A 16,753-nucleotide genomic window follows, 5' to 3' on the forward strand; every position below is an offset into this window, starting at 1 on the left:
AAGGATCAAACCTTCCTCGCAAACAGTGGACAACCATCAACCGCCTCAGAACCGGCCATGGTAGATGCTGCCACCTTCTCCATAGATGGAAGATTAAAGCATCCCCATCATGCGACTGTGGAGCTCCTGATCAGACCCTGGTGCACATCATTGAGCACTGCCCTCAGAGGAAATTCGCAGGCACCCTACAAGATAACGACGCTGTTACATCGGAGGCTTTGGCCTGGATATCTGACTTAGATATTGACATCTGATTTGCTTTGCTACTACCATATGAAAGAAGAAGAAGATCACGTGGAGAATCAGGGCCACAAACTCGTGCTACTACATCAAATCTGGCATCGATGCCGTACAACATCATGCCACCAGCTGCCAAAACCTCATAAAACTTTAGTAACTGTGTTAAGATTTTGGTTAGATATGTGTTCAAACTAGTAACTTCCCCACATAATGGGCTGGATTTTACCAACATCGGTGGATCCATGGCGGGTAACGTCGGTGGCGGGTCCTGGCCCCACTGCTGGCCCCATCCCGCTGTCCAAAATGATTTTCCCTTGATTGGGCTTGTTGAGCCCACCCAGCGTGTTTCCCGGCCAATTGAAGGAAGCGGGTCTGATGACGTCATTTGATAACGCGTCATCAGTCGGTTTCCTTAAAGGGACCATGCACAAATTGATCTTGACAGTTGAGCTGTCAGTGTTCTACAGCATTGAGGTGCTGCAAACACTGATAAGCACTGCACAGACTTCACCCAGGCTCTCCCATAAGCATATGGAGGGAGTTACAGCATGCAGGGAGGTTCTCTTCCCTTCCAATGGGCAGAGGATACCTCTCTTGGAGACCAATGCAGCCTGGTTGCACATTGCACAGGAGGACACAAGTAGGGATGTCGTTAGGAGGACCAGACTGCAGTGGCGCAAACCTTTCAATGATCTTAGTAGACCACGAACCATTACTGCAAAGCCACACTCAAACTCATTCTGCTGTGCCACTCATCACATCACCATCACTCTGCCTTCCCTACCCTACTCCTGCACATTCTTACTCACACCAACTTACCTTGCACCTCCACCCATCCCTCTCTATCTACATTATCACTTCCCCATCTCAAGAGCCACCCCTCACACTCACCCTCATCCTGATCCAATCATATCAACTACCAACACACAAGGGTAGGCACTTGTGTGTTTTATGCAATGTTCATGTAAAGTTTCTGTTAATGTACTTTCAAACATTGAAACCTTTATTTTCAACGTTTTGCATTCTTGTACAGATTTGTGTGCACCTTTGGAAGTGCTTTAGTGAGTTGCAGTGAACTCAATTGCCACTTGGCCCTAAACAGACAATACAACATAGCTGATTACCTGACCATGGTAAAGGACAACAAACTGAGAAAAATCCTGACAATGTACAGACTTAGTGAACATAGCCTGGCGATCGAAAAAGGTAGACACAGGCAGACCCGGCTACCAAGAGAGGACAGGATATGCTCTCACTGCAGTCAGGGAATGGTGGAGACAGAGATGCACTTCCTCACAGCTTGTAGAAAATATCAGGGCATAAGGGAGAATTTCTACCCAAAATTTACAAAAATATGCCCGGAATTCAGAAAATTGAATGACGACCAAAAACTCCCATACCTACTAGGGGAAGAGAGAAGTTGCATAACACTAGCGGCACACTATGTTACAGCTTGCCATAAACAGAGGGACAACCACTAAAGATAAGATAAGAGTATATATAAATTATATGAAAGTATATTTATACACTCAGGGATATATCTGTTTATACACTGTATGGATAGATCTGTATTTTTGTGAACAAACATGAATGTTTTCCGATGCTTTGGCAACATAAGATGTAACTTGTCATGCCAATAAAGCGATTTGAATTGAATTGAATTGAATTGAATGGTGAGACCTATCAGTACCCCCCGCAATGGTCATGAGTGTGAAAGGAATGGCTTGGGCATTGTCGGGATGCTTTATGCTTTTGGTGTGGGGTGGTGCCAACCTGATGCATCATGAGGCAGCCAGGGTGTATAGCGTCAAGTGAAGTAAATGTGGCCATGGCGAGGCCATCCCTGGCCTCCTGGGTAGCAATGTGGTCAGGTGCTGATGCCCTGTGTCCTGTGCAGCATCAGTTGATTGCGGAGAAGTTTGGTGTTGTTGTTGGGGCTGATCGTGGTGGGATTCTGAGGACCAAGGTGAGATAGTTTCAAGGGCACTGATGCTGATGTAATAGATGGCAGGTGAAGTTGAGATGACAGAAGCGATCTGTCAATGGTGAGAGGGGTTGTTCCAATGAGATGACACTGGATAGAGAGTTTACTCCAAACACTTGCAACCTGCATAAAGCTCAATCTGTCTTCCAAATGCAGTAAGCAACAGCTTCTGAGCTTGGAAAGTGAACAGCTGTGAGATGGGAGCTTTTATAGCACATTTCCAGCTGTCAAGTAATGAGATTACATAGGATATACAGTCCATTCAGCCCAACCAGTCCATGCCGGCGTTTATGCTCCACTCGAGCCTGAGATGATTCCATGTTCATACAACTCCCGACCTGCTTACCTGACGCGATCCCCAAGCATCATGGACCCTGTGGGCGACCTCGTAAAATGTAAAGATGAGCTCAGAATACTTCTTAATGGGCTGTTAAGAAGGTCATAATGACCTGAATTACCTCCCCCGCTGCTGCATATCAGGTCTGTTCAGCGCTGACAGACCCAACATCTGGGAAAGGCATGTGGTAGCGGGTTGTCAGCGTGGTCCAGACCCGGTCAAAAAATATTTTTTCCCACCTGACCCACCACCGAAAGCGCCCACTGACCCCCCCCCGGAGAATTCCCCACAACCTGTGTACAATATTGGTTATACCATCAATACGAAACCCAAGATGAGGAGGCCAAAAATCCATGGGGCGGGGGTGGGTGGAGATTCGTGCATTCTGTCACGGGGGAATCCACTCCTCCGACTACCTCTGCCACTGAGCCCACCATAGTTCGCGGGATCTCCTGTTTTACATCCCACTGTAAACAGCCCGTGTCACTGGGATGCTTTTGGAGTATGGAAGCTCTGCATGACTTGGTGTTTTCCGGGTTGTGTGCGAGTCCTCCCTCGGAAAGAATGCCGATCGCCCACAGTGGCCTTTTTTGTAAGTCGTGGATTTTTTTTTTTTTTATATTTTCTCTTTGCTAGGGTCCAGGCGTGACCCTGGAGGTGAGACCCATTTTTGTTCCCTGGCGAGCGAGTCATAACAGCATAGAAGGAGGCCATTCGGCCCATCGAGTCCGTGCCGGCTCTCTGTAGAGCAATCCAGTCAGTCCCATTCCCCCGCTCTATCCCCGTAGCCCCACAAGTTTATTTCCCTCAAGTGCCTATCCAGTCTCCCCTTCAAAACATTGAGTGTCTCCGCTTCCACCACTTCCGTTGGCAGTAAATTCCAGGTCCTCAGATCCCCCCTGTATCTCTTGGCCAAAACCTTAAATCTGTGCCCCCTATGTTATAGAGTCATAGAGTCATAGAGTTTTACAGCACAGAAAGAGGCCCTTTGGCCCATCGTGTCTGCGCCGTCCATCAATCCCTGTCCAGTCTAATCCCATTTTCCAGCATTTGGTCCATAGCCTTGTATGCAATGGCATTTCAAGTGCTCATCCAAATGCTTCTTGAATGTTGTGAGGGTTCCTGCCTCTACCACCCTTTCAGGCAGCGAGTTCCAGATTCCAACCACCCTCTGGGTGAAAAAGTTCCTCCTCAAATCCCCTCTAAATCTCCTGCCCCTTACCCTGAATCTATGCCCCCTTGTTATTGACCCCCCTACTAAGGGGAAAAGTTCCTCTTTATCCACCCTATCGATGCCCCTCATCATTTTGTACACCTCAATCAGGTCCCCCCTCAGCCTTCTTTGCTCCAAGGAAAACAACCCCAGCCTGTTTAGCCTTTCTTCATAGCTGAGGCGCTCCATCCCAGGTAACATCCTGGTGAATCTTCTCTGCACCCTCTCCAAAGCAATCACATCCTTTCTATAGTGAGGCGACCAGAACTGCACACAGTACTCCAGCTGTGGCCTCACCAGCGTTTTGTACAGCTCCATCATAACCTCCCTGCTCTTATATTCTATGCCTCGGCTAATGAAGGCAAGTATCCCATATGCCTTTTTAACCACCTTATCTACCTGTTCCGCTGCCTTCAGGGATCTATGTACATGTACACCAAGGTCCCTCTGACCCTCTGTACTTCCTAGGGTCCTACCACTCATTGTGTATTCCCTTGCCTTATTTGTCCGTCCAAAATGCATCACCTCGCACTTTTCAGGGTTAAATTCCATTTGCCACTTTTCCGCCCATCTGACCAACCCGTTTATATCGTCCTGTAGCCTGAGGCTTTCCTCCTCGCAATTTACCACCCCACCAATTTTCGTGTCATCTGCGAACTTACTGATCATACCTTTTACATTCTCATCCAAATCATTTATGTAGATCACAAACAGCAAGGGACCCAGCACCGATCCCTGAGGTACCCCACTGGACACAGGCTTCCAGTCACAAAAGCAACCTTCGACCATCACCCTCTGCCTCCTGCCACTCAGCCAGTTTAGGATCCAACGCGCCAAGGCACCCTGGATCCCATGGGCTCTTACCTTCTTGACCAGTCTCCTATGCGGGACTTTGTCAAAAGCTTTACTGAAGTCCATGTAAACCACATCCACAGCATTTCCCTCATCCACACACCTAGTCACCCCCTCGAAAAATTCAATCAGATTGGTCAGACATGATTTACCCTTGACAAAGCCATGCTGACTATTCCCGATTAATCCTTGCCTCTCCAAGTGGTGACTAATTTTGTCCCTCAGAATTTTTTCCAATAATTTCCCTACCACAGATGTTAGGCTCACTGGCCTGTAATTCCCTGGTTTATCCCTGCTACCCTTCTTGAATAATGGTACTACGTTAGCTGTTCTCCAGTCCTCTGGTACATCCCCTGTGGCCAGAGAGGTTCTGAAAATTTGTGTCAGAGCCCCTGCAATCTCCTCCTTTGCCTCACACAACAGTCTGGGATACATCTCGTCCGGGCCTGGGGATTTATCCACTTTTTGGCCTGCTAAAACCGCTAGTACCTCCTCCCTCTCGATGCTAATATGTTCAAGTATGTCACAGTCCCCTTGCCCGATTTCTATGTCTACATCGTCTTTCTCCATAGTGAACACAGTTGCAAAAAATTCATTTAAAACCCCGCCTACATCATCTGGCTCTACACACAGATTGCCACTTTGGTCCCTAATGGGCCCAACCCTTTCCCTGGTTATCCTCTTGCCCTTAATATACTTATAAAACATCTTAGGATTTTCCTTTATTTTGCTCGCCAGTGTTATTTCATGGCCCCTCCTTTCCCTCCTAATTTCTCTTTTAAGTATGCCCCTGCACTTTTTATACTCCTCTAGGGCTTCCTCCGTCTTTAGTCTTTTGTAATTGCCAAAAGCCCCCCTTTTTTTCCTAATGCATTTTTGTATATCCCTTGTCATCCAAGGTTCCCTTTGCTTGTTGGTCCCACCCTTGACCTTTACAGGAACATGTTGGCGTTGTACTCTCTCTATTTCCCTTCTGAAAGTCTCCCACTGTTTTGATGTGGATTTTCCTATAAGTAGCTGCTCCCAGTCCACTTTGGCCAGATCCTGCCTTATCATATTAAAATCAGCCTTCCCCCAATTTAGAACCCTTATTTCCGGGCCGTCTTTGTCTTTTTCCATGACCACCTTAAATCTCACCGAATTATGGTCACTGTCGCCAAAATGCTCTCCTACTGACACTTCCACCACTTGCCCGGCTACATTCCCTAGAATTAGGTCCAGTACCGTCCCCTCTCTTGTAGGACTTTCTACATGTTGGCTCAAAAAGCTCTCTTGGATGCACTTTAAGAATTCTGCACCCTCTAAGCCTTTCACACTCTGACTATCCCAATTAATATTGGGGAAGTTGAAATCCCCCACTATTATTACCCTATTATTTTCGCACTTCTCTGAGATTTGCCTACATATCTGTTCCTCTATCTCCCCCTGACTGTTTGAGGGCCTATAGTACACTCCCAGCAAAGTGCTTGCCCCCTTTTTGTTTTTAAGTTCTACCCATATGGCCTCATTAGAGGAACCCGCTAATATATCGTCCCTCCTTACAGCAGTAATTGACTCCTTAATTAATATTGCAACACCCCCTCCCCTTTTACACCCCCCTCTGTCTCGCCTGAAGATTCTATACCCCGGAATATTGAGCTGCCAGTCCTGACCCTCCCTCAACCATGTCTCCGTGATAGCAACAATATCGTACTCCCATGTGTTCAACAACAACTTCAGTTCATCCACCTTACTTGCAAGACTCCTTGCATTAAAATAAATGCCTTCCAGCCCTGCCATATTCCCTTTTGCCTTCACATATTTGCTCTGCCTTCCCAGCTGACTTGTTTTTTCCTCCGTATTTGGCTGTAAATCACCCCCTACTATAGCTCCACTCTGTATCCCATCCCCCTGCCAAGTTAGTTTGAACGCCCCCCCCCCCCAACAGTGCTAGCAAACCTCCCCGCAAGGATATTGGTCCCCCTCTGGTTCAGGTGTAAACCGTCCGACTTGTACAAGTCCCACCTTTCCCAGAAGCAGACCCAGTGATCCAGGAAACTAAAGCCCTCCCCCCTGCACCATCCCTTTAGCCACGCATTCATCTGTTCTATCTTCCTATTCCTATACTCACTAGCACGTGGCACCGGGAGTAATCCAGAGATTACAACCTTTGAGGTCCTGCTCTTTAATCTTCCACCTAGCTCCCTAAATTCTTGCTGCAGGACCTCATCCCTCTTTTTACCTATGTCGTTGGTACCAATGTGGACCACGACCTCTGGCTGTTCACCCTCCCCCTCCAGAATGCCCTGCAGCCGCTCAGTGACATCCTTGACCCTGGCACCAGGGAGGCAACAAGCCATCCTGGATTCACGTCTACGGCCACAGAAACGCCTATCTGTTCCCCTTACTATAGAATCCCCTACCACTATTGCTCTCAATCCCCTACCACTATTGCTCTGTTCATTAATAACTAGACATTCTTGTTATGAACACAGCTAGCTTTTGCTAGTTACTTTATTGAGCACATGTGGACTTGTACAGCATCTTGTAGAGGCTTCCATCTTGACTGCTGCCTTGTGGGTAGCCTAGCCTCATGGGTAATGTAGTCTTAATATCATACAGCTGGGTAGTGTAGTCTTATACATACAGCTATATACAGCTCTACACAGCTCCACCTAGTGTCCACTATAGAATGACATGCTATTGATCACTACACCCTAGTCCTTGTACCATCAACTACTGGGAACAGCCATTCCCCGTCTAGCCTATCCAAACCCGTCATAATCTTGTACACCTCTATCAAAACACCCCTCAACTTCCTTTGCTCTAATGAAAACAAATCCAGCCTCTCCAACCTGTCCTTGTAGGTAAGATCCCCCATCCCCGGAACCATTCTGGTAAATCTCCTCTTCACCCTCTCAAGGGCCTTCACATCCTTCCTAAAGTGTGGTGACCAGAACTGGATGCAATACTCCAGTTGTGGCCTAGCCAGCGCTTTATAAAGGTTCAGCATAACTTCTCTACTTTTGTACTCAATACCTCTAATTATGAAGCCCAAGATCCCATATGCTTTGTTAACCACTCTCTCAATATGTCCCGCCACCTTCAGGGACCTATGCACATTAACTGGCAGATGCACTATAATGTGGACAAGTGCGAAGTTATCCACCTTGGGTGCAGGAACGGGAGGGCAAATTATTATTTAAATGGCAATAGATTGGGAGAGGGGGAAGTACAGAGAGACCTGGGTGTTCTTGTACACCAGTCACTGAAGGCGAGCATGCAGGTGCAACAGGCGGTCAAGAAGGCAAACGGTATGCTGGCCTTCATAGCAAAAGGGTTAGAATACAGGAACAGGGATACCTTGCTGCAGCTGTACAGGGCACTGGTGAGACCACACCTCGAGTACTGTGTACAGTTTTGGTCGCCTCATCTGAGGAAGGATGTTCTTGCCATGGAGGGGGTGCAGCGGCGATTCACCAGGCTGATACCAGGAATGGCGGGAATGACCTATGAGGAGAGACTATGTAGTTTAGGGATGTACACACTGGAGTTTAGAAGATTGAGAGGGGACCTCATAGAAGTGTATAAAATTCTGACAGGTCTAGACAGACTGGATGCAGAAGGAATGTTTCCCTTGGCGGGTGAGAACAGAACTAGAGGACATAATTTAAGGATAAGGGCTAAACCATTTAGGACAGAGATGAGGGGGAATTTCTTCACTCAGAGAGTGGTGAACCTGTGGAACTCATTGCCACAGAGGGCAGTGTACGCCAGCTCATTAAATATATTTAAGAGGGAATTAGATATATTTCTACGGGCAAAAGGGGTTAAGGGTTACGGAGAGAAGGCGGGGACGGGATACTGAATTAAAGGATCAGCCATGATCTCATTAAATGGCGGAGCAGGCACGAAGGGCCGAATGGCCTACTCCTGCTCCTATCTTCTATGTATCTATGTATCTATGTAACTCCCAGGCCCCTCTGTCCCTGCACACTTTTTAAAACTGTGCCATTAAGTGTATATTGCCTCTCCCTGTTCCTTCTGCCAAACTGCATCACCTCACACTTCTCTGTATTAAATTCCATCTGCCACTTGTCTGCCCATTCTGCTAGCCTTTCTATATCCTGTTGCAGTCGATTGGTATCATCCTCACTGTTTGCCACACCCCCAAGTTTGGTGTCATTGGCAAATTTAGAAATTTTACTCTGTATTCTTATATCCAGGTCATTTATATATATCAAATAAAGCAGTGGCCCCATCACTGACCCTTGGGGAACACCACTGTCTACCATCCTCCAGCCTGAAAAACAGCCATTTACCACAACTCATTGTTTTCTGTCCTTAATCCAATTCCTTATCCAAGCTGCCACTGACCCACCTATTCCATGAGCCTCAATTTTGTTAACCAATCTTCTATGTGGTACTTTGTCAAACACATTCCAAAAATCCATGTAGACAACATCCATTGCATTCCCTTCATCAATCCTCTCTGTTACTTCATCAAAAAATTCAATTAGGTTAGTCAAACATGATCTGCCTTTTACAAATCCATGTTGGCTCTCCTTAATTAGCTTAAACCTCTCCAAATGCCCATTCATTTTTTCCTTGATTATTGTTTCTAAAACTTTACCCACCACTGTTGTTAAACTGACCAGCCTGTAATTACAGGTTGAATGTCCCGAATCTGGCAACCTCAGGATCGAGGCTGAGCCGGTTTTCGTGTTTTTCCAGACTTCGGAATGTGTTTCTGATGTCCGAAGTCCGGAAATATCGCAACCTGAGCTTGGGCATTTCCGGACTTCGGACATCAGAAACACGTTCCGAGTCCAGAAATGCCTGGGTCCGGCTGGCGGCGGAAACAGGGTGTCCAGATTCCGGAACATTTTATGGATTCCAGACGACCCTGCCACCAATCGTTCCGGAGCATCCCGGATTCCGGAACTCCGGATTTTGGGTGCTCAACCTGTACTAGGATTGTCCTTACACCCTTGAACAATGATGCCGATGAAATGCTGGTTCTGTGTGATGTAGGGAGTCCCTGGCCGCACCCCTCCTGTGTCTGTGGACTTGTTTGGGGTGGGAGGATACTCTACCTCCAACAGGACATCCAGGAAATTCCTATGTAAGGCTGTGACCTGGCGAATCTGAGTCCCAGCCAATTATGCAGTCGTTCCAGCGCAGTCCCACTGGAGTTATGGTGGGAGTGCACTGAAAGTGCTGCAGAAGTTCAGCCCTGAGGTATTTTTCAAAAGGCAATAAGGGAAGTATTAGAGTCGGATCATCATGGGTCACCGTTAGACATCTGCCCAGATCAAGAGTGACACTGGGCAGTAATTATTCTTATTCACATACATTACTGAAATCCTACATGGAGAAAATTCTTCAGTGATGCCTCTTATAAATATTGATTACTGATTCAAAAAACTGTTTCATTTACACAACAGGATACTAGCTGTGGGCTTGATTATAGGACTTAAATTTCACATTTTAACAATATTTCAGAATTTTGCAATTTTAAAAATAACATTGAATTTCATGAATATGCAGTAGAATCTGATTTAATTTTCCTAGTTCATTTGGCAAAGCGCACACAGCTATCACCACAGCGGGAATCAGTAACCTACTGAGAACCACAATGAAATTGATTTAAAAAATCTTAGTCACTCACTGCAGGGCCACATGAAGGCGTTAACCAGTATTCATGATGAGACGCAGCGGATATGATTTATATCATGATTGGGCTTAGAAAAAGTCTAGCTACCAGTATCCAAATGATAATCACATTTTTAATGTTACCAGAAAGCTAATAGGACAGTCAGTTTTTTTAATCAGCGCAAAGTTTTAAAAAGTTTGCTTTGCATTGGTTGCAGTTATATTGCAGCTGATATAAAGCAGTGGGAGACTCCCTGCTTGAAGTGGCCTCACATCGTTTGTGTTGAGCTGAAATGGGCTGAGACTGCCTTAGTTATACCTCAGATTTGGTGCCAATTTATGGGCAGCAGCATGAGTGGGATATAGATATTTCCCACAATTCATCACCATATAATATGGCGAGGTGAGAGTGACTGCCCTTGACATCAAGGCAGCATTTGACCGAGTGTGGCATCAAGGAGCCCTAGTAAAACTGAAGTCAATGGGAATCGGGGGGAAAAAATCTCCACTGGCTGGAGTCATACCGAGCACAAAGGAAGATGATTGTGGTGGTTGGTGGTCAATCATCATAGACCCAGTACATCGCTGCAGGAGTTCCTTAGGGCAGTGTCCTAGGCCCAACCATCTTCAGCTGCTTCATCAATGACCTTCCCGCCATCATAAGGTCAAAAATGGGGTTGTTCGCTGATTGCTGTACAGTGTTCAGTGCCATTTGCAACTCCTCAGATAATGAAGCAGTCTATGCCCGCATGCAACAAGACCCGGACGACATTCAGGCTTGGGCTGATAAGTGGCAGGTAACATTCACGCCACACAATTGCCAGGCAATGACTATCTCCAACAAGCGAGAGTCTAACCACTGCCCCTTGATGTTCAACGGCATTACCATCACTGAATCCCCCACCATCAACATCCTGGGCGTCACCATTGACCAGAAACTTAATTGGACCAGCCACATAAATACTGTGGCAACAAGAGCAGATCAGAGGCTAGGTATTCTGCAGCGAGTGTCTCACCTCCTAACTCCCCAAAGCCTTTCCATCATCTACAAGGCACAAGTAAGGAGTGTGATGGAATACTCTCCACTTGCCTGGATGAACGTAGCTCCAACAACACTCAAGAAGCTCGACACCATCCAGGACAAAGCTGCCCGCTTGATTGGCATCCCATCCACCACCTTAAACATTCACTCCCTTCACCACCAGTGTACCGTGGCTGCAGTGTGCACCATTTACAAGATGCACTGCAGCAACTCGCCAAGGCTCCTTCAGCAGCACCTCCCAAGCCCATAACCTCTACCACCTAGAAGGACAAGGGCAGCAGGCGCATGGGAACACCAACACCTCCAAGTTCCCCTCCAAGTCACACACCATCCTGACTTGGAAATATATCGCCATTCCTTCATCGTCGCTGGGTCAAAATCCTGGAACTCCCTCCCTAACAGCACTGTGGGAGTACCTTCACCACACGGACTGCAGCGGTTCAAGAAGGCAGCTCACCACCACCTTCTCAAGGGCAATTAGGGATGGGTAATAAATGCTGGCCTCACCAGCAATGCCCAGATCCCATGAACGAATAAAAAAAGAAATATGTGCATATCATACATAAGAGCAAGTTAAAGACGCTACTCAGGTTTTATGAACTAGCCACAGCACTATGTAATTGTGACACCGGATGGCTTTCAGTGTAAGCAGCCAAGACAGCCAAGGATTCCAGGATAGTTGCAGAGAATTCCGCATGGTCGGTAAATTTTTCTACACCCTTCAAGGATAAAGATGTTTCCGTTGAAATTTAGGTTTGGTCAGAATGGTAATCCGGATGTGGATTTAGTTAACTCCAGGAGAGGATTTTTTTTTTTATCATGGTGCTGAAGTATTACTGCCAATGTCAAAATGATAACGTGAAAACCTTGACTTTGGTTAGAAGCCAAATCTGATAGATTTTTGATGAATTCCTAAGGAAATGGCAGCTTTTAATTAACAAAGTGGTGGAAAATCTGATGTGCCTTGAGGCAGAAAAAGATCTCTAATTTGTTTGCTTCTGTTTCCGGACAATGGATTTCAGGGTCAAGTCTAATCTGGAGCATAGATTCAGCCGAGCATTAAGAAGAGTGGAAAATATTGTGATTGTAGAGATGCCAGGACTTTGAAGCTTTATATATACTGTAAACAAAATGACAGTAGAATTGGATGTTGTGCTGATTTTACATTACAAAAATGCCTAAAGCAGTTAAAACTACACTTGTCATCTCGTTAACACATACAACAGGGAGATGATGTACTCATAATAAATTCAAGCTGTTTTTTTCAAAAAGCATCCTTAATTTATAATAACCTAAAACATTAAATGTAGGCAGCAACATATAGGCTGGGAAGAAAATGAATTACACTGCAAGACCTATCCCACTTGCTGCTGAAACATAGTAGAGCACTGATAATCTATGCTTAGCAAAACTCTAGCCGCTTATATCCAAATGATAATCAATTTTTAATGTTACCAAAAAGCTAATAGGGCAGCCAGTTTTTAAAAAAATCGTCGTGAAGTTTTAACAAGTTCGCTTTGCTTTAGTTGCGGTTATACTGCAGTGTGAGACTCCCTGCTCAAAGTGATCTCACACTGCTTGTGTTGAACTGAAATGGACCGAGACTGCTGTAGTTATACCTCAGATATGGTGCCAATTCAAAACAAAAAACGACTTGAATTAGCACCAAAACTGCAATATAACCGACCAGTAATAAAACAGCAAATTCATGTTGTGAAATGTTCTGAAGAGGTGGCCCAATTCTCACGTGTGGCATTCTAGATTTGGTAAGTTGCTTGAGCGACACAGAGCAGAGGTCAGGATAGGACAGGAGAATTGCAATGTAGATTGATTTGCAACACTCTGACAGTAGGCAGGTACCTCAGAGCAAGTCTTCCACCACCACCCACCCCTGTCCCAACTCCACCACCCCCGTCTTGGTTGGAGAACAGCACATAGGTTGGCAAAAGAGTAGCTTTGAGGAATAATGAGAAAATCTATATTTTTGAAATATGCAAAAGAGGAAAAGATTTGATTTTTACATGTTAGGAGAAGATAAAGGATGACAAAAGTTAGATCATTTTTATTAGAATTTATGACAATGGTTTGTTGGACTCCACAGTTTGTCAGAAGTCCTAATAAAATAACTCATCGTGATCATGTGTTTTAAATAATGAATTATTCTCTGACTTTACAGTGCATGATTTTTTTTCTTTTATGTTCTGTATGTAAGGAAGGTGGCATAATTGTTTAATTTTATTGCTGCACACACTAAATATTGTGAACATTTTGTTTTAAGAAGGTAGCCTATTGCTGCAGCACGCTGTTGTTTCGAGAGGTCACGTCACACTGTGGGGGTATGTGGGTTCACACCCATATTTCTTCACAAGGCCCAGAGAGTTCCTGATCTTGGGTCAAGTATCAGTGCTGGTTAGGGCAAGTGAAAATTTTAGGCGGAAAAATTCGGTCTCGCGCCCCGAAAACGTTAACACCCCCACGCCGTAAATCGAGTGGTAGCACCCCAAGCAGGAGGCTGGGCGCTACTGGAAGCGCTCCACCTCCTTCCTGGGGCGCTACCATTCAATATTGCGGCGCTACGTGCAGCAGCGCCACGCGTGTCAGCACATAACGCTGTGGTATTACAGGCCGCCTTCCCCTGATTAAAGGGGAGGGGCCTAGCACAGCGCACACCGGGGCTCTGCTGGACCACTGGGGAGTGGGGTGCCAGGAAAACAGCCCAGCGCTCGAGGAGTGCCGGGCTGACCGATCGCAGCCAGCACCCTGCATGAGGAAGTAAAAGGGGGCAGGTGCTGGCAGGCGGCCCAAAGAAAATGGCCGCCCGGCACCTGCCCTTTACTTAGCGCCGCCGCAGTCGCAAAAACGCCACTCTGATCCTGTCGGACATATCGTCTGGCGGTAGGTCAGAGGGCGTGACTGAAGTTTGCGGCTGGAGCTTGAGCGGGGCGCTGCACATGGTGATGTTGTCATTGCCAGAGGCGCAGCGCCGCGGGGTGCTACTGGCTACTGCCGCCACTAACCTCCCGCTGAACGTCGCAGGAGGCATTAGCAGCGCCGCACCCGGGCACTAGTTGCTTTGCGTCCCGTTAGCGCCTCCCCCCCCCCCCCCCCCAAGGGCACTAACAGGAGGCGCAAAGCAACCCAATTTTTCCCCCTTAATCTCTAAAAGCCACCTTAAAAGACAATTTAAAGATGTAAAATATTTTTCTAACCTCAAAGAGCAGTACTCTGTCGGTACAAATGTCTTGAAAATGTGAAGATATAGTCCGAAATGTGACTGATTACGACTTTTTCCCTCCTCTGGATAGGGGTGACGTTGACAAGACAACTTCCATTGCCCATCCCTAGTTATGCAACTGAGTGACCATTTTAGAGAGCATTAGGAGTCAACCACATAGTGTGGACGAGTCACGTGTAGGCCAGATTAAGTAGGGATGTCATATTCCCTTCTCTGAAGGATATTTAAAAACCAGTTCAGTTTTTATAACAAAATGAGAACTTTCATGGTATTTCATAGTACTAACCCATAAATTACCAAATGTATTGGTTGCATGGTGTGATTTCAACCCATAACCTCTTGGTTGCTACTCCAGTACACTACCATAGCTGAATGGTTAATGTGTTCATTTTATATCTTTTTCCCTGTGTTGCAGAATGTTTATCACACACTGCCCTGGAAATTGTATCTACAAGTTGTTATGGTAAACAAAACTGTAAAATTATCGTCAGCAGCCACTATTTTGGAGACCCTTGTTTTCCTGGAATGCAGAAGTATCTCAGTGTCATCTATGTATGTGGTAAGGATAAATCATTTCAACAGTAAAATATTTATTTTCAGAGAGAAATGGTTTGATCTTCTTTTCAGAAGGGTTTTCTTTATTTTTCCTTTCATGGCATACCAGAGCTCTTATCACAACCATCAAAACGGTAACCCATCTAAGCCCATGCTTTTCAATACGTTCCAGCCCATCCACAAATACATCATCTTTTGAAACTATTGCTGCTTGAAAAATAAATACATTTATCTTTACAACCTATTCCTATTGGCTAACAGTGGCAGCATCAGAAGTCTTGGAGGATGACAGTTCCATGTGCATCCACAGTCGTGATTTTAACCCTACTCGCTCAACAGAAACCTGGCGAGTGGGCAATTAAAATCACCCTGGTTCTTACCGGTCCGAAAGCCGCCATGATCGCAACATCTGCAATTTTAACCTGCTCTCCTGAGCAGGCAGCAAGGACAGGCGCCCGGAGCCAACAGGGTCCTTCTTTATATATGCATGTTGCGGCCCAATGACATCATTGAGACCCGACTGTAATTTTACGGAGTGATTATTTGCATGGTGTTTTTTGGCTCCCTCTGCACATGCACGCTTGTTTGGTACTGCGCATGTGCACTTGATCCGGTCGAGCACGCGCAGTACGATACACGAGAAAGCCGGAAGCGGGGCCGACCCGTGAGCTGCTGCTCAAGCCCGAGTCTGCTGTTAGGGCTTTTGGGTTATCTTTTGAAAATCAGTGACTATAATAAAGGAGCCTCCAGGACTTTTGTCTAGAATATTGCTGTGATTATCTACACAAACATTTTTGCGGCCTTCAGGGAGAGAGAGGGAATTGGAGGTGAGAGAGAGAGAGAGAGAGAGGAGGGGGGAGAGAGAGAGCGAGAGACTGGGAGAGAGAGAGAGAGATGGGGAGAGAAACAGACTGGGGGGGAGAGAGAAGGAAGGAGAGAGAGAGAGACTGGAGAGAGAGACTGGGGAGGGGGGGAGAGAGAGACTGGAGAGAGAGACTGGGGGGAGAGAGAGAGAGACTGGGGAGAGAGAGATTGGGGAGGGGGAGAGAGACTGGAGAGAGAGACTGGGGAGAGAGAGACTGGAGAGAGAGATGGGGGGGAGAGAGAGACGGGGAGAGAGAGATTGGGGAGGGGTAGAGAGATGGGGGGAGAGAGAGACTGGAGAGAGAGACGGGGAGAGAGAGATTGGGGAGGGGGAGAGAGAGACTAGAGAGAGAGAGAGAGACTGGGGAGAGAGAGGGGAGACAGAGAGATTGGGGCGAGAAAGAGAGACTGGAGAGAGAGATGGGGGAGAGAGAGAGGCTGGAGAGAGAGATGGGGGGAGAGAGAGAGACCGGTGGGAGAGAGAGAGACCGGTGGGAGAGAGAGAGACCGGTGGGAGAGAGAGAGAAAGGAGGGAGAGAGAGTGGGGGAGAGAGAGAAATCACAGAAATCACAGAAACCCCACAGTGCAGATAGAGGCTATTTCGGCCCATCGAGCCTGCATCGACACATATCCCACCCGATCCCCGTAACCCCTACACCAACACACATCCCACCCTATCCCCGTAACCCCACGCATTTAATCCCCCTAACACTAAGGGTCAATTTATCATAGCCAATCAACCTAACCCGCACATCTTTGGACTGTGGGAGGAAAGCGGAGCACCCGGAGAAAACCC

General features: G+C 46.6%; 1 protein-coding gene across 5 annotated transcripts in view; it reads left to right on the forward strand.

Moving 5' to 3' along the window:
• eva1c (eva-1 homolog C (C. elegans)) overlaps positions 1-16,753 on the forward strand; it is a 165,824-nt gene that overhangs the window by 120,663 nt on the left and 28,408 nt on the right. For 4 of the 5 annotated variants that reach the window (XM_086007054.1, XM_086007053.1, XM_086007055.1 and 1 more), the window contains exon 6: positions 14,953-15,096. The exons of the other annotated variant lie outside the window; for it this stretch is intronic. In XM_086007054.1, coding sequence (XP_085863180.1) covers positions 14,953-15,096 — 144 coding nt within the window. The remainder of the gene's footprint in view (positions 1-14,952; positions 15,097-16,753) is intronic. 5 annotated transcript variants of the gene reach the window in all.

This window comes from Somniosus microcephalus, chromosome 14 (assembly GCF_052327205.1).
Source record: "Somniosus microcephalus isolate GS21.2 chromosome 14, FLI_Smic_1.0, whole genome shotgun sequence".
NCBI lineage: Eukaryota > Metazoa > Chordata > Chondrichthyes > Squaliformes > Somniosidae > Somniosus > Somniosus microcephalus.